At 43.6% G+C, this 20980-nt stretch overlaps 1 protein-coding gene and 1 pseudogene across 1 annotated transcript; one reads left to right on the forward strand and one right to left on the reverse strand.

The window, feature by feature from the left end:
• The first annotated feature begins 359 nt into the window (after positions 1 to 359).
• Positions 360 to 20247, forward strand: edf1 (endothelial differentiation-related factor 1). The gene is made up of 5 exons (XM_073052138.1): positions 360 to 506; positions 11406 to 11457; positions 13570 to 13730; positions 16846 to 16939; positions 19841 to 20247. The coding sequence occupies exons 1-5, from the start codon at positions 429 to 431 to the stop codon at positions 19900 to 19902; spliced, it is 447 nt and encodes a 148-aa protein (XP_072908239.1). The 5' UTR covers positions 360 to 428; the 3' UTR covers positions 19903 to 20247.
• On the reverse strand, positions 2115 to 7621 carry LOC140729910 (eukaryotic initiation factor 4A-II-like; annotated as a pseudogene).
• Positions 20248 to 20980: the final 733 nt, after the last annotated feature.

Genomic DNA, 20980 nt, shown 5'->3' on the forward strand with positions numbered 1-20980 from the left:
CTGATCGTTCAAACATCGAACTCCCTTCACGATTCTGAAGCGGGAGATGGGTCCCGCTCTCTGCCGCTGTGGGGATAGATCCCGAGTGCCTCAGGAACGTCTCCCCCCCGGGCCAGGCTGGTCCACGGGTACGGTGGGGGTGGTGTTCAGCAAGTACGTGAGGGGTCTGATTCCATGCACTGTGACTGTCACAAGGGTTGTATCCCGCTGGGAACCGCCGGCAGCGGCTCTCGCCGACCGAATGCGACGCCAGATGAGCCGAGCCAACGTGCGCCTGGCCGCCCAAGGGTTTCCAGCACTTTCTGTCCAGCGCCGCCTCTGATTGGTCGCCCGGGCTTTGTGTCAATAAAGTTGTCAGCCCTTGCTTGTTTTCAATAAAGTTTCGTCAAGGCGGGCGGTGGCGCGGCTGCGCAGTCAGGCGGCGGAAGATGGCGGAGAGTGACTGGGACACGGTGACGGTTCTGCGCAAGAAGGGCCCGAGTGCGGCGCAGGCCAAGTCCAAGCAGGTAGTGAGCGGCGGGAGCCGGGGGCTGCAGCTGGGGTCCCGTCCCTGTGATGTGGGCGCTGTCCCTCCCTGCCGGCCACGCCACAGGTGGGCCCGATGTCGCTGCGAGCGCAGATCGTGTCGTTTCTCTTCTCCCCCCCCCCCCCACTTCCCGTGCTGACGTGTCCCGCAAACTCTCCTCTCCCCACTCGTCCTGTCCCGTTACCCCCCACCACCACACCGGACTCCATCCCCTTCAATGCCAGCCTCTGTCCTGTCCCACTGTACCCCACCTCTGTCGTGGCCTACTGCTGATCGTCCCCTCTTCCTTTCCTCATCCTAACTTCCCGTCTCCGACCCCTATCCTTTCCTCTCTCCATCCCTTCATCCCATCGCCATCAACGTTCCTCACCTTCATAGTATTAGAGTGCGCAGGAAAGGAGCTTCGGCGACGCTCTTTCCCCAAATGCGCAGCGACCGAGGGATTTATTTCCCCCCCCCCCCCCAATTCTACCCATCTTGTCCAGGACGCTAAGGACAACTATAACCGCATTTTCTCTTCCACCGCCCTATCCCCACCTCCCAACACTGCTGAAAACAAAACCAGTGCCTTCCCCAGTGCATTGCACTGTTGACACTTTGAGCCAGTATATTTCAGATGCTTGGGGAAATAACCAGCTGTGTGTGTTTGCAAGTTAATTTGATGGTGTCTGTTGCTCATCTTTCTGAAATGTGGCGGCGATTGTTGGTTTATGGTGGTACTTATTGCAACATTGCACCAGGAATGGGGACAAAATGTAGATCAGATCGTTACCCAGGTGGAAAACCACCGATTGTTCATTCTAGGAACTAGACTGGACAGCTGTCTTGTGCACTTTATGACCTAAGTACCATGGAACCAATCAAATTTATGTGATTTATACGCATATGTTGCAGCACCAGGTTCATTAGGTGCAGATGTGAGTGAAGACAATTCAATTGTCAAGTGATATTAGTGGGCCACAATTGATATCAAAAAACAAACCAACCCAGGCGGTTACAGTATAGGTTAGATATAGTGTTAATCAAACTCTGAGACATTCCGAGAATGAAGAGCACAGGTTAAATATAAATTAGAACTTTCCATAATGGATGATCAGCTTTATAACTCGATGCATATGCCATATCCCTTTGTGACGCGTTTCCTCACAGGGGTGTCCAACCTGGGGTCCACAGACCCTTTGCGTAATGGTATCAATCCATGGCATAAAAAAGGTTGGGAGCCCCTGGTAGAGATATGGATGAGAGCGTGATCGTGAATTTAGGTCTTTATAAAAGAGAAATGGAAGCAGAACGCAGGAATAGGGAAGACGTTCTTTCAGCTGTGCTCCCCTATACAATAAGGTTGTGGCTGATTCTCTCATTGCTACTAGCAGACTCATGTGCTGAGACAGCCTTGGAGATGAGTGACTACTGCATTACACCCACGTATTTCTGGTTTACTAGAAGGGTTGAGTTGCTGCCTGTGTTTGTGTGTACAACAACTCGCCATTGTTAGACAAGAGCAAATTTATGTGTTTTTATATTTGTAGATGACACCAGCAACTCTGGAACTTATTGCCTGTGGTGAATTCTGCTGTCCTGAGTCCGATCAGATGCATAGACACTCCCACAGTGTCCCTGGGGCAGGAGTTCCAGGGTTTGGACTCAGTGATGATGAAAGATTGGCAATATATTTCAAAGTCCGGATGATGCATGCACTGGAATTGAGCCAGTAGCCATTGTCCCATGCACCTGCTACCCTTGTCTGTCTTGCTGATGAGTTATGGATTATGGATAGAAAGGTGTAGTTGAAGAAGCCTATATCAGTAATTGCAGTGTACAGAATCTTTTTTAATCCAGGTGAGCAGGTGTTCCAGACCATTAAATGGCATACAGTTGCACAAGATAGAAACTTGTCCATTGGCCCACCTTTATATGTCTCAGTTACAAAGTTAATCGCAACACCCGTACTTCAAAAGTGACCACCCCAGCCAGTTCTGTAAATGTAGATGTCCTGATTTGTCAGCAAGTCCCAGAGACACCTGTTGCATATCGGTTCCATGAGCCAGTCAGTCAGTAGTGATTGACATGCTTCCAGTTCTTGAATAGAAAATCTCTCATGGTCACATCACACTCTTATCTCCGTGCACCACAGATAGTGAAGTTCCTTACTTGTATTATTCAGTCAGTTATTTGACCTTGTTCCTTGTGTTAAGAAAAATTGCAGCCTGTTTGTTATTAGTCTCATTAAAATCATACTGTGTCCAACTTCCATTCCTCTCTTTCCGCATTGATGTACAACTAATTGATGCCCTCAATAGTGAGTTCTCTTTAACAAATTGAATCACACGCAAACCTTTTACTCACCCCCAAAACACCGCTTGGCAATTATAGCGGATAACAGAACAATCTGAATATTCGTGCTTAGCTTCTGAAAAATTTCATAAATTTGGTCTGATCAGGCTGCAGTGATTTAGCCAAGTTGGTGTTTTGGAGCCTCTAACACCTTCTCCTTTGTAATGTTGACATGCTCCAGGATCTGCTACCCTCACCTGAACTGACTAGCTTTCACAGTAAATACAGATCAGAAGTATTCATTTAAATTCTAATCTATTTTATTACCCCCCCCCAACACCTTCTCATTAACTCCCCAGATTCTACCATTCACCTACACCAGCTGTAGTTTACAATGGCGATTAATTAGCTTAGTTCTTTTGTTACACATTACTTGCCCCTTGTCAGCCTAAGCCTGAGTGTTTGTATAGGCTGGGTGCATTCCAAATTGCAAATGCAGTTGAGTTTTGCAATGATCAGTGGTTATTCCATTTCTAATGGAGAGGTTGTCATTAATGAAGCAGCTGAAGATTTGGGGCTTGGCCCTGGGATGATTGACCTCCAACAACCAGAAGCATCTGGAGTCATATGGGGTACGAGTCCAACCGTTGGAAAGATTTTTCCACTTGATGCCCCTTGAGTCGTTTACTCTAGTATCATAGTGGCAACTGCACCCACTTGTCTTGTTCCATGATATAGTGTCTTAATTGTATACTTTTTTAGTTCCTTAAGCACTGTATCATAATACATCTTATCCCACCTAGAGTATCTAGTTTCTCCAGTGTCTGTGTTTTTCTCACCAACATTATAAATTGTCAGACCTATACCCATGTGTTTAATAGTTACAGATGTGAATTCCAGCTTTACACTTGTCCCTAATTTCTCTTCATCCTGGTGTTAAAGGTTATCTGCACTGCAAATCAGTAATTGATTTGCATAGTGACAACACTATATACTAGATTATTACAGTGTCTAGCTACTTACACCAGAACTGTACCCCAGTGTTAAAGATTGATAGATACACTGTGCTATTAGTATTATATCCCAGTATTACATATAACAGCTGTTGTGTAATTATAGACCTGTACATGAGGTCTAATCCTTGTGTTGCATTAAAGGGGGTGATTGAGGCACTTTTACCCTCAGATGAAGTATCTCAATGAGTGTATCAGACTGACATATCAACAAGAACTGTAGTTATCTAGAGGGTTAGGAACCAGGAACCAGTGACCAAATTACAGAGGTGACAAAACATATCAGTTGTCACGCAGTGTAACAAAATGTAAGAGCTTCTTCATGTGTGTAAACTGGAAGGACTGTCACAAAGAAGTCTCTGTAATTTACAGAAGGGAGGATGTAGAATGGAAAACCAGGTAGTGCCTGTGATGTGAGCAAGTGTTTTGTGTCTGTGTACATTATAAAAATACAGTGGTTAATGGTTAGCCAACAGCCTAAGTGTCAGCAGTTTGAGTAAAGTAGCACCAGAGACAGTTGATGAACTGGTGTTGACCTTTCAAAGTTCTCACGATTTTGGAACAGAGATTGAAAATTGGAGGGTGTGTTTCTAACAGGTTGGGTGGGGGATGTTAAAAAAGACCTTTGGAAAATCAATGATTCAACCTGACACCAGTATAATTTTTGCGTGTAGGGGATGGGGGGGGGTGGGATGTTTTTCTTTTCCATGGTTTTCTTTGTTTCATGCCTGTCTGCAGAAGACAAATCTCAGAGCTGTTATATTGCATACATACTTTGATAATAAATGTACCTTGAACCTTGAATATGAGCCAATAGCTTTATTTTGACCACACAAAGTTAAATTGATAACTATCTCCGGTGCTGGGAAGATCACACAGACACCAATAATACTGATCATATCTGTGAACATGCCCCATTGGACCACAGGAAAATGTCCCAATTTGCATCAGTCCCTCGCACAGGTACCATTGTGTTGTTTACCTCAACTCAAACCGTATTTCACTCTAAAATTACTAAACGTCCAGTTAAAAACATTTCCATTTGCTTAGCTCTTTAGTGATGAGGTGTTTTCTCAAAGCTTCTCACATTGTCAACAGCATCACTCTCCCTTGCACCGTAAACCTGTGCATTCAGCAGCTGCAGAAAGTGTTTATGAAAACATTTACAGGAGAAAATCTGCAGATGCTGGAAATCCAAGCAACGCACACAAAATGCTGGAGGATCTCAGCAGGCCAGGCAGCATCTATGGAAAAGAGTACAGGAAGGGTTTCAACCCGAAACATCAACTTACTCTTTTCCGTTATGAAAACATTTACCTATTTGAGGGTTGTCCCAGAGAAACTAAATTCCTACTGTTTGAATATTTACTTGTCTTTTCTGTGAGGCTTAGCTTTTCTGTCAGCAGTGCTCCACACTCTGGTTTTCATTGTTACTTTATCCTGACTGCATACTCTCACAGGCAGCAAATGTCATTTAAGATAGGGGAGAAATGCTGTAATAAACTTAGTTAACTTGATATCTATTGTCAGTAAAATTTTGGAATACTTTACAGCATCCTTAAAAACGGAAGTGGGATCCAGAATTTGCATTGTGTAGAGCCTCTTGTGCTCACCACTGACCCACAGAAACTTTCCAGAGGGAGCCTGGCTGGACAAAAGCACCACCAGCCTGCTCAGTTATGGGGCCTTCTGTGATTCCTGAGATGTAGGGTGTCGTGTGAGGAGAGATTGATCAGGATGGGTCTTTATTCAGTGGAGCTCGGGAAAATGAAAGGTAATTTTATTGAGAGACAAGATGCTGAGAGGATTGCTATGGTCGCTCTTTTGGCTGATAAATCTAAAATCCTAAGTTTAGACAGACGTGCTGTGGAGAGCAATCTAACCAGTTACATCATCTGGTATGGAGGGGCCACTGCACAGAGTCGGAAAAAGCTGCAGAGGGTTGTAAACTCAACCAGCTCAGAAAGGTGGCATCCATCATTACCACAATTTCATGACACATTACTGATAATTAACCTGATTTTGATTCTAAATTTCAGAATTCAGTGAGAAATTTACACAGGAGGTGGGAGCTCTGTACACCAACGGCCATGGGCACCGTTAAGTAAAGTCATGGCTGTAATTGGTTGTGTTTTTTAAAATATAACGTTAAGGGAATTATGGAGAAAGCGGAATGTGGACTTGATAGGGAGTTGACCATGATTTCATGACTAGAGGATTGAGAGCTAGTGCTGATTCCTGTTTTACTCATGTGGCCAACCTGCGTCGTCGATAAGGTTTTCCACTGTTGCACTTGGTATGTACCCACAAGTGCATTGTGTTCATTTAATTAGTAAGGAACCAGTGCACTGGATGTAGAACAGTGATGACATTTGTTGCTATGTTTTATGGTGTAAACACTATTGCCCCTGTATTGATTGGTGTGACAGATGGTGGAGTGGCACAGTAGCAAGGCCAACAGAGCTGTTGCCTCACAACTCCAGCTCCAGCACAGTGGCTTGATCCTGACTTTGGGTGCTGCAGGAGTGGAGTTTGCACGTTTTCCCTGTAAACACATGGATTTGCTCCAGGAGCTGTGGTTTTCTTCTACATCCAAAAGTGTGTGGGTTGGTAGGTTAATTGACCACCAAACTACCCCTGAATGTGGAGGTGAGGGGAGTGGGGAGAATAAAAATGGGGTGAGTGTGAATGTGTGGGTGATAGTTGTCACAGACTTAGACCATAAAGCATAGCAATAGAATCAGGCTATTCAGCTCACTGACGGAGAACCTTCTCCACCATGGCATTGCATCATGGCAGATTTATTATCCCTGTCAACACCATTCTTCTGCCTTATCCCGGTAATTTCTGACACCCTGACTAATCAACTTCTGCTTTAAAAATACCTAATGACTTGGCCTCCACAGCCATCTACGGCAATGAATTCCTCAAATTTGTCACCCTCTGGCTAAAGAAATTCCTCCTCATCTCCTCACCTCAAAGGGATGTGCCTGTGTCCCCTGGTCCTAGACTCCCCCCCCCCCCCCCCCCCCCCCCCCCCACATCAGGAAGCATCTTCTCTGTGTCCACTCTATCTAAGCCTTTCAATATTCAATAGCTTTCAATAAGATCCCCATTATTCTTCTAAACTCCAGCGAGTACAGGCCCAGAGCCAACAAATGTTCCTCATATGTTAACTCTTGCATTCCCAGGATTATTCTCGTGAACCTCCTCTGGCCCCTCTTCAATGCCAGCAACACTATTTGCAACACTCCAAGTGCAGTCTGAGTAATACATTATAAAGCCTCGGCATTACATCCTTGCTTTTATCTTCTAGTCCGCTCGAAATGAATGCTAACATTGCATTTGCCTTTCTCACCATAAAGTCAACCTTTAGGGAATTCTGCACAAGGACCCTCAAGTCCTTTGGCACCTCTGATTTCTAAATTTGCTCCCCATTTAGAAAATGGTCTACACCTTTATTCTTTTTACCAAAGTGCATGATCAAACACTTCCCTAAACCGTATTCTGTCTGCCTGTTTTTTGCGGATTCAACACTACATGCCCCTCCACCTGTGTTTGTATCGTCATCAAATTTGGCCACAGTGCCATCAATTCTGTCATCCAATTCGTTGACATATAACATGAAAAGAAGTGATCCAAACACCGAACCCTGCGGAACACCATTTGTCACTGGTAGCCAACCAGAGAAGACTCCTTATTCCCATTCTTTGCCTTCTGCCAGTCTGCCATCCTTGTTAGTATCTTTCCTGGAATACTGTGGGCTCTGGTTTAGCAGCCTCATGTGTAGTACCTTGTCAGAGGCCATCTTAAAAATCCAAGTGAACAACTTTCATTGATTCTCCTTTGTCTATCCTGCCTGTTATTTGCTTAAAGAATTCCAATAGATTTGTCAGGGAAGATTTACCCTTAAGGAAATCATGCTGACTTTGGCCTATTTAACATGTGTCAGTAAGTACCCTGAAACATCATCCTTAATAAGGGATTCCAACATCTTACCAACCACTGAAGTCAGGTTAACTCGTCTATAATTTGCTGTTTTTTTTACCTCCCTGCCTTCTAAAGAGTGGAGTGACATTAACAATTTTCCAGTCCTCTGGAACCATTCCAGAAACTCGTGATTCTTGGACTTAACATTACTAATGCCTTCACAGTTTCTTCAGCTACCTCTTTCAGAACTCTGGGGTGTACACCATCTGGTCCAGGTGACTCATCTACCTCCTGACCTTCAGCTTCTCAAGCAGCTCCTTAGAAATAGCAATCACACTCACTTCTGCCCCCCGAACAGTCTCAGATTTCTGGCATACTGCTGGTGCTTTCCACAGTAAAGCAGACGCAGTCTCCATGGCTCTTCACACGCTTTTAGATGAGCTAGACAACACAAACACCTACATTAGGATGCTGTTCGTCGACTATACCTCAGCATTTAATACCATCATTTCCACAATCCTAATTGAGAAGTTGCAGAACCTGGTGGGCCTCTGTACCTCCCTCTGCAATTGGATCCTCGACTTCCTAACTGGAAGACGACAATCTGTGCGGATTGGTGATAACATATCCTCTTTGCTGACGATCAGCACTGGTGCATCTCAGGGGTGTGTGCCTGCCCCACTGTTCTACTCTCTGTAAACACATGACTGTGTGGCTAAGCATAGCTCAAACACCATCTTCAAATTTGCTGACGATACAACCATTGTTGGTAGAATCTCAGGTGGTGACAAGAGGGCATACAGGAGTGAGATATGCCAACTAGTGGAATGGTGCCAGCACAACAACCTGGCAGTAAGACGAAAGAACTGATTATGGACTTCAGGAAGGGTAAGACCAAGGAACAGATACCAATCCTCATAGAGGGATCAGAAGTGGAGAGAGTGAACAGCTTCAAGTTCCTGGGTGTCAAGATCTCTGAAGATCTAACTTCGTCCCAACATATTGATGTAGTCATAAAAAAGGCAAGACAGCAACTATACTTTATTAGGAGTTTGAAGCAATTTGGCATGTTGACAAATATGCTCAAAAACTTCTGTAGTTGTACTGTGGAGAGCATTCTGACAGGCTGCATCACTGTCTGGTATGGAGGGGCTACTGCACAGGACCAAAAGAAGCTGTAGAAGGTTGTAAATCTAGTCAGCTCCATCTTGGGCACTAGCCTACAAAGTACCCAGGACATCTTTAGGAAGCAGTGTCTCAGAAAGGCAGTGTCCATTATTAAAGACCTCCATCACCCAGGGCATGCCTTTTTCTCACTGTTACCATCAGGTAGGAGATACAGAAGCCTGAAGGCACACACTCAGCGATTCAGAACAGCTTCTTCCCCTCTGCCTTCCGATTCCTAAATGGACTTTGAAGCTTTAGACACTACCTCAATTTCTAATATACAGTATTTCTGTTTTTGCACATTTTAAAAAATAATCTATTTGATATACATAATTGATCGATTTATTTATTTATTATGTTTTATTTTATTTATTATTATTTTCTCTCTCTCTGCTGGATTATCTATTGCATTGAAATACTGCTGCTAAATGAACAAGTTTCACATCACATGCCGGTGATAATAAACCTGATTCTGATCCTGTTGCAAGATGCTTATTAAGTTCATCTGCCATTTCTTTGTCCCCCATTTCTTGATGGGCTGAAGGGCTTATTTCTATTCTGTATCATTGTAAATCTGTTTGTTGCTAACCAGTGATATCCAGAGCCTGTTTGTATCTGTGTTCCTGCATCAAATGAATTCTGGAAATCTTAAGTGTGATGGATCCATTGATTCCCTTTCATCCACAGCACGTTACTTCTTCAATAAATAACTTCAATAAACTGGTGAAATCTGATCTTTCCTCCCTTTCACAAAACCATGTTGACTTTGTGTTGATTACTTTGCTATACCCTGCTACACCATTTTTATCAATAGCTCGTAGCAGTTTCCTATGGCATATTAAGCTAACTGGCCCATAGTTTCTTGCTTTCCATTTTTTTGAATCATGGTGTCATATTTCCTATTTTCTAATGCAGTGGAACTTTCCTCAGCTTTCTTAGCAGCCACTGCAGTTGAGATGCTGGAAAGAAGTCTATCGAAACCCAGAGACTTGTCAATTGTAATTTGCGTACTACCTCTTCTCTGGTTGTCATAACTCACCTTCCTTTCAATTCCTGATTTACAACTGCTTCTGGGACATTACCTGTATCCTCTGTAATGACAACTGATGCAAAGTGCCCGTTTGATTAATCAGTCATCACCTTGCTTTCCTTAATTCCCCAGGCTCACTCGCTATAGGGGCAAAGCTCACTTTGTTTCTAAGTATCTGCCTCTGACTGTTACGTTTCTGGTTCACTTTGTATTATATTTTTATTTTCCTTCCCTTCTGATCTTCTGACTTGTCAGCCATCTTCACACAATTATATCCTACTTCTTTACATTTAATACTTTATCGTTGGTTAATTGGGGATGGTGAATTCACCTTGTGCAACTTCTTTTTACTGTTGAATTGTTTATCATGGCACTCATTAAACGTCTGCTACTGCATCTCAACTGACCTTAACTCAATCTACCAGGTTTCCCTCCATACCCTCAGAACTGCCCTTATTTCAGTTTAAAGTTCTTGGATTCATTCTTTTCTCTGAAAAGTTTGGTTATATTATGATCATTGTTAGTTTGAGTTGCTTTCACATTGGGGTTATTAATTAATCAATCCCATTTCATTGCACAATACCAGATCTAGTTGAGCCTCTAATTCAGTTGGCTCCAGAAGATCCGGTTGCAAGAAAACATCCTGTAAACATTCCATGAATTCCTCACTTGGGCTACTTTGCCCATCTGATTTTTCCACTCTATAAATCTCCCATGGTTATTGATGAACTTTTCTGACAAGCTCCTGTCATTTCTTTCTTTATATTCAGTCCTACCTTGTCCAGACCCTGACAGTACCACCACTCCCACAAGTAACTTTTTGCCCTTGTTGTAAAGATTTAAATTCAGGTCTGAAATACAGTTTCTATATCAGCAGACGATACAAGCTTACAGTGATATGGGAAAGTGTGTAAGTTGACATTGTAGTGAATTAAAAGACAGCATTAAGCGGAAGACTGATAAAATAATTGGCAAATTAAGTTTAATCCGTAAATGTGAGATGGAACATCTTGGTGGGATGATTGGAAGAGGTGATCATATTACTTGAAAGGTGTGAGTACAGATGGAGTAGAGGTTTAAAGATATCATGGATTGCGAATGCATCAAATCTAAGCATTGCAGCAAAAGTTGTCGAGGCTAGTAAAATAAAACAAAATCTCAAGATTTATTTCTGGAGGGACAAAACTGAAAAGTAGGGAAGTTATGCTAAACCTGTATCAAACCTTAGGTAGACCTTACAATGATGCATAGTGATTGTATTTTTAGAAAGATGAAGTCACAGGGAGAGTGCATTGACAATTTATAAGGATACCAGGAAAGTAAGGTAGGCTCCTTCATGGGATAAGTGCTACTGTGAGTCAGCTGCAGTGTAAGTGGAATTAAATGATGGTGACGAAATTGTGTGTTCAAGAATCCTTCCAGAAGTGAATATTAACTTGACATTTTTTTCTTTCTCTTTCCTTAGGCCATCACATCCGCCCAGCGCAGAGGAGATGATGTGGAGACTACAAAGAAATGTAAGAATATTTTATTAATTGTATCTCACTGTCTGAGGGGATGGGAGCAGGAACCATTTATTCACTCAAGCAAGTCCTGTCCATCACTTTTATGGTGCCCCTTCAATATTATTTTTGAAACTATGCCCTCTGAGCCTTGAATAGGGAGTTTTTCTGTTCCATTTCCCTTTGCTTATCCCAAATGTTTCAAATCTCCTCTCATTACATTTATTTCTCTTTTGAAGTTAATGCACTCCCACCATTGGGGATAACTTCACTCAATGTCACCTGCCCCATCATTGAAATGTTCCCACGACCAATGGACTCACTTTCAAGGAATCTCCATCTCATTTTCTTGATATTTATTGCTTATTTATTTATTATTTCTTTATTTTTGTATTTCACAGTATGATGTCTTTTGCACTCTAGTTGAATGCCCAAGTTGGCAATCTTTCATTGATTCTGTTATGGCTATTATTCTATAGATTTATTGGGTATACCCACAGGTAAATGAATCTTATGGTTGTATATGGTGACATATAGGTATTTTGATAATAAATTTACTTTGAACTTTGTAATCCCCAGAATTATTCCAGATGTGGTCTAACTAGGACTTTGTACAACTGTAGGACAAATACTGTGCTTTTATATTCTTAAGCACCAAGTATGAGAACCATTCATTCTATTGGTCTTTTCAATTATTTTCTATAGATCCATGATATTTTATGTTCATGCAATTTTGCTGTTCCCTGTATTTTTCATTTTTTAGAAAGTTTTCTTGTTTTTGTGCCACAAAGGAAATAATTTCAAGTTATTGCACACTGAAATTCTACTGTTTCCTCTCTTCACGTAATCTCTTTAATCCCTCTTTCCATTGACATGCCCAAGCCCACAAGAAATTTCAGAGAGCTGTGAACACAGCCCAGTCTCCATCATTCAAATCAGCCTCCTCTCCACTGACCCCGTCTGTGCTTTCTGCTGTTTTGGGAAAGCATCTAATGTAATTTGAGGGCTCCTCTCACTCTAGTCACTCTCTGTTCATTTCCTCTGTCAGGCAGAAGATATACAGTACTGTACAAAAGTCTTTGGTGTATATAATCTCTTTCAGCACTGTTTTGCTTGTCAGCTTTATCCTGAATTTTAGGCTGTTGTGATTCTCAACAACAGATAATAAGTTCATTGAATTTTACATTGCTGGATTTCTCTCGGTGACCTTTCTCTGCCCTACTGTTTTTTTTTAACCCCACTGCGATTATTAACACACAGATCTAAAATAGTCACAAAGTAAAAGACGTGAATTAGTAACCGTAGGAGATCTGAACTGTGTGAAACTCATAGAATTAAAATAATAATCAGCTGGAAATCTGAAATAAAAACTCGGGTCAGACAGCAACACACTCAAGATGCTGGAGGAACTCAGAAGGTCAGGCAGCATCTACGGAAGTGAATAAAAAGCCGATGTTTTGGGCCGAGACCCTCCATCAGGAATGGGAAGAAGGTGGATGAGGGGAAGGAAGAAACTAGAAGGTGATAGGTGGTGGAGGGAGGATGAAGTAGGAAGCTGGGAGGTGATGGAAAGGTAAAGGACTGGAAGAGAAAGAATCTGATAGCGCACCGTAGGAGAAAGGGAAGAAGGAGGGATACCAAGGAGAGGTGATGGGCAGGTGAGATTACCAAATAATTACTCTACTGCTGAGCCTGTTAAAGTTTTTCTAAGCTGATTAGAAAAGGCTTGCTGTTAGATCGAGCAATGTTCTAACGATGGGGTAATAAGCTACAACAGGGAAACATTTAAGCCCTAAGAATCACAGCAATATTGAAGATAACTACTGAACGGAGACACGGGTATGACATTAGGTTTTTATTTCTGATTTCTGGCATTTGTTTTCCATTGCCCAGCCGGGGTAGTGTCTGCTCCGTGCAGGTGGAAGTTAGCTCTGAATCCGTTCCTTACCGTATCTGCCCTGGGAATGTTTGACAGGCCACTAGATGGAGTTTCACTCTTAATTAACTCATGACTGCCTTTTGAGGAGTTGATGGGGAAACCGTGTTGGTCTTTACTATATGGGTTTATTCGATGGGATCATGAGAGCTGAGTAGCTGAAGGACCTCTCTGCTTTCTGCTGTGCCCAGGGGCTGCAGGACAAAACAAGCAACACACTATAACAAAGAACACTGCAAAACTGGACCGGGAGACGGAGGAGCTTCACCACGAGCGAGTGTCGCTCACTGTTGGCAAACTGATCCAGCAGGGCCGACAGAACATGGGAATGAATCAGAAGGACTTGGCCACAGTGAGTACACAGCTGCCCAGCGTCTGAAGTTGTTTTCTGTACATCGCGTGGTGCTAGTGAGGAGGCAGGAGCAGTCATCTGTGCAGGGTCGGTGACTTGGGAGGCATGGTGTAAGGTAGGACTGCTGGAGGGTGCGTCACTTCTGCATCCCATAAGACATAGGAGCAGAATTAAGCCATCTGGCCTGTTGAGTCTGCTCCACCAATCAATCATGGCTGATCCTTTTTTCTATCTCCTCCTCAACCCTAGTTCCTGGCCTTCTGCCTGTAACCTTTGATGCCAGTTCAATCCAGAACCTATCAATCTCTGCATTAAATACACCCAACAACCTGGACTCCACAGCTGCATGTGACAACAAATTCCACAAATTTCTCGGCATGTTTTGAAAGGGTGACCCTGTATCCTGAGGCTGTGCCCTCTTGTCCTAGACTCTCCCACCATGGGAAACATCCTTTCCACATCTACTCTTGTCTAGGCCTTTCAACATTCGAAAGGTTTCAATGAGATCCTCCCCGCATCCTTCTGAATTCCAGTAAGTACAGACCCAGAGCAATCAAACATTCCTTGCCTGATAATCCTTTCATTCCTGAAATCATCCTTATGAACCTCCTCTGGACCCTCTCCAATGCCAGCAAATCTTTTCTAAGACGAGGGGCCCAGAACTGTTCACAATACTCAAGGCGAGGCCTCACCAGTGCCTTATAAAGCCTCAGCATCACATCCTTGCTCTCGTATTTTAGACTTCTTGAAATGAATGCTAACATGCCATTGGCTTCCTCACCACGGACTCAATCTGTAAGTTAACCTTTAGGGTGTTCTGCACAAGAGCTCCCAAGACCCTCTTCACCTTCGATTCCTGGATTTTCTCTCCGTTTAGAAAATAATCCGCACATTTATTTCTACTACCAAAGTGCATGACCATGCGTTTTCCATCATTGTATTTCATATGCTACTTCTTTGCCCATTCTCCTAATCTGTCTAAGTCCTTCTGCATCCTGCCTGTTTCCTCAACACTACCTGCCCCTCCACCAATCTTTGTGTCATCTGCAAACTTGGCAACAAAGCCATCTATTCCATCATCTAAATAATTTATATACAGCATAAAAAGAAGCAGTCCCAACACTGACCCCTGTGGAGCAGCCAGTAGTGATGGTTTGAGGGAAGGGTTTGCTATGCAGGATATGGAATCATAAGGGCATGGGAGCAGGTCCTTCAGGCCATTATCTCTGCTGACCAAAGTACTTAGCTGAGACAGAACTAATTGCCTGCTTTTGGCCCATGTCCCACCAAACCTTTCTTATCCATGTATCTGTCCAAGTGTCTTTTAAATATTGTTACGTAACCTCGTAACCAGGTAACTTACCAGCAAAGATAGCGGGATCAGCTGAGTCGGATGCTACTATTTTCAAACGTTTTATTCAAAAAGGGGCACAAACGTATGGTTAATACAAAACATTCAGATCATATACATCGTCAAAACTCAATCTAAAACACCGGTGTAATAATAATCAATCAGAAATAAGCTCTATAGTTGTCTAGGGGTTAATACTGAGTCCAATTGAAATATAAAGAGTCACTCAGAAGTTTGCAGGCTTTTCCCTTTTGGGAACCGCTGGGGTTTCACGTTGTGGAGAGAGAGAGAGATGGTTGAGAAAGGATAAACACTTGCCTGTTGTCTTTACAGAGCAAATCCTTGGAATCGGGAGCAGGCTTCCCCGTTGTTAGTTAAAAGCGGTCTTCCAAGGTTCTAGCCACAGATTCAAAATTTGGAATCTAACGCACGTGGCTTCCTTCAAAATGGCTTCCCGCTCCCACGGGAATCGGTATCGTGCTTCCTTGGTGCGTCTGAGGGTTGTCCCCCCCTCAGACCCTCCTTTATACTTCTTCACGGGATCGCAGGTGTCAATCAGGTTGCAGGTGATGCGACCTCTCTCTCAACCAGCCCACTTTGCCCGAGGGCTTTTCACGTGGTCTCCATGAGACACTAGTCAATGTCGCCTTTATTCTGCTTCTCGGGAGAACGTGGTCTTCCGCACGTCTCTCCCCCTCTTGGGTCAGTTGACCCCCCCTTGACTAGGGCTCTTGCGATTCTCACAAAGGAGGGGGCCGAGGTTATAACAATATTATGATTGTACCTGCAGCCATGTACCCACTGCCCTCTGTATGGAGAAAGATTTGCCCTTCAGACCCCCTTCAGTCTTTCCTTTCTCACCTTAAACCTATGCCCTCTAATTTTAGACATCTTCACCCTGGGTAATTCAGCCTCTCCTTATAGTCCTTTAGTCCCACTAACGTTCCTATGAATATTTATTGCACGCTTGCCAGCTTAATGACTTCCATCCTGTAGCTTGGTGACAAACGCTGCAAGTGTGGCCTTACCAATGACTTGTGCAGTTGCCGTGTGTCATCCCAACTCCTCTAGACAATGCTGGATTGATGAAGGCTGCCTTCACCATCATATTTACCTGTGTCACCACTTTTAAGGAACTATGTACTTGTACCCCAACATCTCTCTGTTATACCAGAATCCTGCTATTTACATGCAAGTCCTGCCTTGGTTTAACTTGCCAAGGTGCAACACTTTGCACTGTCAGAGTTAAATTCTATCTGCCATTCTTTAACCCACTTTCTCAATTATTCCTGATCCTGTTGTAATTTTAGCTGCTTGCTACATTTGTATGCACCAAAGGTATCTCATGGTTACTATTTGCCTTCCTGATTTCCCCTTGTGTACTACTTTCTCCAGCTATTTCACTTGAGACTAGCTGCCTAAGTGCCTCCTTTAAACTGACAAGATCCTTAATATTCCTTAGGTTCTCTTATATTGCCAGCCTGGCCCTTCATTCTAACAGGAATATGCCAGCCCTCAACTCTCCCTATCTCATTTTTAAAAGCCTCCCACTCTCCAGACATTCCTTTACCTGCAAACAGTCTCTCCCATTAATATTTGCAAGTTCCTGTCTAATGCCATCAAAATTAGCCTTGCCCCAATTTAGGAATTGAGGTTGTATTCTCATAACTAATAATCACTGCTCCAGCCAGCATGCTTTAAAAACCCTGTAATACCAGAAATAAAGTATTTCAATCTAACCTATGTTGTTTGTTTTCTTTTCAGCGTATTAGTGAGAAACCTCAAGTCATTGCTGACTACGAGGCTGGAAAAGCTATTCCTAACAACCAGGTTCTTGGCAAGATTGAAAGAGTGATCGGTGAGTTACAAGTTTGTATTAGGGTTGTGAGAAATATCCAGCCCTCGGCTTGCAGCTCCTACATTTCATTGTAGTGCTGTTCTGCCCTTGATCTGAATTGTCTTGAGTTCTCCTCTGCATCTCCACTGTGCTGTCAGTTCTGTACCCAGAGGGTGCACGCTGGGGCGGCAAGGCTGCATATCTCCAGTGATTCAGGTTCGATCCTAATCTGGGGCGCTGAACTTTTGCATGCTTTTCTCAGAAACTCCAGTCTCCTTCCACATCCCAAAGATGTGATGTAAGGGTCATTGGCCACAGTCAAAAATTCACTCTCATGGAGGTAAGTGGTTGGAGAGTTGGGGATGGGGAGCGTTGAACAGCTTGAGAGACCTTACAGGGAAATAGCAAATGGGAATATCTAGGAGGTGACAGTGGTGGACGGTCCAACTGACCCAACAAAATTCTCATCAGTTACATCTGTGGGTGTACAAGGATCGAGATTCCAACCCACAGATCTTTAAACCAAAGGCTAATAGTTATTCTCAGAATTAGACCTTTCAAGCATCGCCTGAGATACTGCCATCACCATCCCCAAGTATGTTCTGTCCACTGGCAAGACAGATCCATCATTTTACTGCTCAGGAAGGGTGTGCCTGGCATCCTGAAACAGGAGGAACATCTCCATGAACACGTGAAGCCACAACACAATATCTTGTGTTAATTAAACTATAGAGAGTTATTCTTCATTTGAAATTCTGCTCCCCAGTCATGAATAGTGGTGGGTAATTAAACAACCATCGGAGGGTTCAGGGAAATCCATGTACTCAAACTGCCCTGTTTGAGGACAAAAGACAATACTGAAAAGTGTATAGTCATCTTCAGCCTGAAGTGCCAAGTACATGAATTACATGTCTTTGCTTCCTTCTAAGGATGGGCCATCATTGTCTTTCTCTGGTCATTGAACCCACTTGTTACTACAAATGCTATGGTCCCACCAATTTCCCAGCTGCTGTGCTCCTGAACTAGCTGAGCTTTCGTACATTTACATGAAGTTTACACATGATAAATCCTGTGCAATGTGTCCTGTAGATCTAGCCATTAGCATTCTTTCAATCATCAGCTTAATGACGAACACTATCTTCGTGTTATTAAGCTCCATTTAACTCATCAGCGACGCACTCACCATTGCATGTGAAACCCCTTTTTAGCAGGCGTCTCAAGAGATGTGGCTCGTTAGCACCTTGCTAATGGTGGCTGGACTCAGCAGTGAGAAAACCACCTTGGTTGGAATGTCTTGCCAACCTGAATCCTGATCTGTATGAATACTATGTAATTACTTTCCCCATATAGTCGCCCATCAGCAAGAAGTAACAGACTGTATACTACATACAATTATAAAGAAAGTATATTTACAAATTTAAGCTGTATCAAACAGTTAGTAGGAAAAAGAAAAGGAAAAAGAATGAAAAAGGCCCATTACAGTTAACCTAGTCCAAATGTGTACGCAAGTTGAAGCTCATCTTGAAGTTGTCCTTAACTCGTGCGCTGGACCCTCTGTCTGTGTGGAAGCGCACACCAGCTTCTGAGTGATGCTCAAAATCCATCTGGAACAAATGGGCCCCCCCCACGGGAGAATTGGTCCTTCCTCCTTGAAGCCATTCATCTGCACAAGGCACCTTGTGCAACAGGATCAGCATCCTCAGCCATCTTCCCTCCTGTCTTCTCACAGCTCCTGCCAGAAAGACTTCGACCCACACCGGTGTCTGTCACAAAAACCTGTCTGCCCAGTGTTCTTTAGAACCTTTTCCCAATTCCACCATCCTGATTGGATGACACCACATTGCTAAACATTACAGCCCCTTTAGCTCAAACCCAAACACACTGAAAGCAGAACAAACTGCTCTTACGGAACTGCTAACATGAAAAACCTACAGCGCAGCAGTAACAATCTTAACCGGGGTGTTACACATGGCTTGGGTTGTACAAGGGCCTGTGCTTCTGGCTGCACTACAGCCTTGTCATAGCATGAGCAAGTGGAGAATGGGTGACATGAGTGTGACGGGCCCATACAGCCAAGAAAACAGTGAAAACTCCTCCTGCTTAGAGTTCTGCCTATCGTAGACATGGTTAAAGGTCAGCTTCTCAATATCACTGCAGGGGTTTGTCCCAGGCACAACATTCTCAGCTGTTTCATCAGTGATCTCTCCATCATAAGTTCAACGGTGGGCACATTTGCCAATAAATAGACTGTTGAAATCACAATTCGAAATACAATCTGCTCGGTATTTTAGACTTGCTGGGAATAAGGTTTGTCAATGATAATTTCCATCCAGGGAATCTAATCATGTCTCCTTGACCTTCAGAGGCGTTTCCATGACCAGATACTCCAGCTTCACAGACTTGGAGATTCTGAAATATGTTTTTTTTTTCATGACCAGAGGGATAACTGGGGCTATGAAGCAGTAGATCTGAAGTTGGACATTTTCCCCACCTACATTCCACTTATCTAGATGAGTTGAAATGTCACTTGAACTTCAACATCAACATGGTCAAAGCAGCTTGCTTGACCATTGTTCCACCCACCAACAGACTTCCCTCCTGTCACCTGTGTACAGTGGCTGTACAATTTGCAAGGTGCTTTTAACTCTGCTCCCCGAACATGCAGACTGCATGTGTAAGCAAGCAATTGTATTGTTCCGTACTGATTTGGAAATCTATTTTAATTTTCACTCTTGCTAGATTAAAATCTTGGACATCCAAAAACCAAGGAGGAGGGGGAGCCTTAGTCACATAGTGCAGTGGTTGAGGGAGGGGCTCTGCCGAGGGCATTGTGACACATTACTTGCTGTCTTCTGTTGCAGGTTTGATTTGTCCTGTGTGGACTTGTTTGGTATCAACTAAACGTTCTTTTCCCTTTAAAAGGCCTCAAGTTACGTGGGAGGGACATCGGACAACCTCTGGAGAAGGGACCCAAGAAAAAATGAGAACAAAGCCTCGAAATCAGTTCGTTTTTTGAACTGGTCTCCCCTGGCTTTTTCAAAAGTCAGATTGACATTATTGCCAAGCTGAATATGGGCTGGATTATGGGCTGCCGCAGCACAGTTACTGACCCATCTGCTGCCTTTGTACTTCACCCAAAGAAAAGCTTACTGTCTGAATCCCAGGCATGGTTCTGAATGCGATTAATCTCTCAACCAGAGATGGAAGTGTGAAAACTTTATTTGTGTTAAATCTCCATTTCCCAAACTGTGCCACCTGCAGGGAGGCCAATATGATTTCCTCTCACTTTCCCTGTAAGTTTCTGTAAAAATAAAGTTTAAGACTTTGGACTTGGTGTATGATGGTTTTGTGTGCATTGCACTGGGGCCTCATTCAGGCCCCATTTTGACTCACGTCTTCAGGCCTCATTTTGACTGTCGGGACCAACCTGCTGTTCCAGTAACGTGAGTCTAGTCAGGTCTGTTATCACTGACACGTACTGTGAAGCCTTCATGCCTCACCTTGATGGCAGAGCGGCTCCTCGGTGTCAGTCAGTAGTTAATATGTCTGTGCACCACAACTGTATGCTGGTAACTCGGGGAGGAGGCCCCTCTAATGGCTGGAGACTTGAGTGTTTGAGGAATCATTTGGGGTCAGCTTGGGTCAAGGGCGATCTCGCATGGAGGTTCAATGAGATCAGCACTCAACGTGGGAGTAACATCCCAACACTGAACAGGTTCTTTCCCCACCCACACTCAGCTCAAGATCCAAGCTACGTTCGTCAGGGAACACCTCAGATCCCAGCACAGTATCTCATCGACCTGCACAATGTCCCAGCTCAGTGCAGTGATCCCCTGGGGTTGTATTCTAACTCATTGCCCTGTGCTGATCCAAACTCTGCCTTGGGAGTGTTTCTCAACTCACTATAGCAGCGCAACCTGTGACTGTGGATGATGAATCTCCCTGCTCTTTGAATTCAGCCTGAGCATATACAGGTTTAGGTAAACTCGACAAACTGGAATTTTTGTTAACGATGAGTAAATTCTGCAAACAAAATAAGTGCAATAGACACAGTTACCTAGA

This window comes from Hemitrygon akajei, chromosome 7 (genome assembly GCF_048418815.1).
Source record: "Hemitrygon akajei chromosome 7, sHemAka1.3, whole genome shotgun sequence".
NCBI classification, from domain to species: domain Eukaryota; kingdom Metazoa; phylum Chordata; class Chondrichthyes; order Myliobatiformes; family Dasyatidae; genus Hemitrygon; species Hemitrygon akajei.

Coding starts and splice junctions, on each gene's coding strand:
- edf1 (XM_073052138.1), top strand. CDS start 429: ATGGCGGAGAGTGACTGGGACACGGTGACGGTTCTGCGCAAGAAGGGC. Junction 507..11,405: donor CGCAGGCCAAGTCCAAGCAG/GTAGTGAGCGGC, acceptor CTCTTTCCTTAG/GCCATCACATCCGCCCAGCG. Junction 11,458..13,569: donor TGTGGAGACTACAAAGAAAT/GTAAGAATATTT, acceptor TGCTGTGCCCAG/GGGCTGCAGGACAAAACAAG.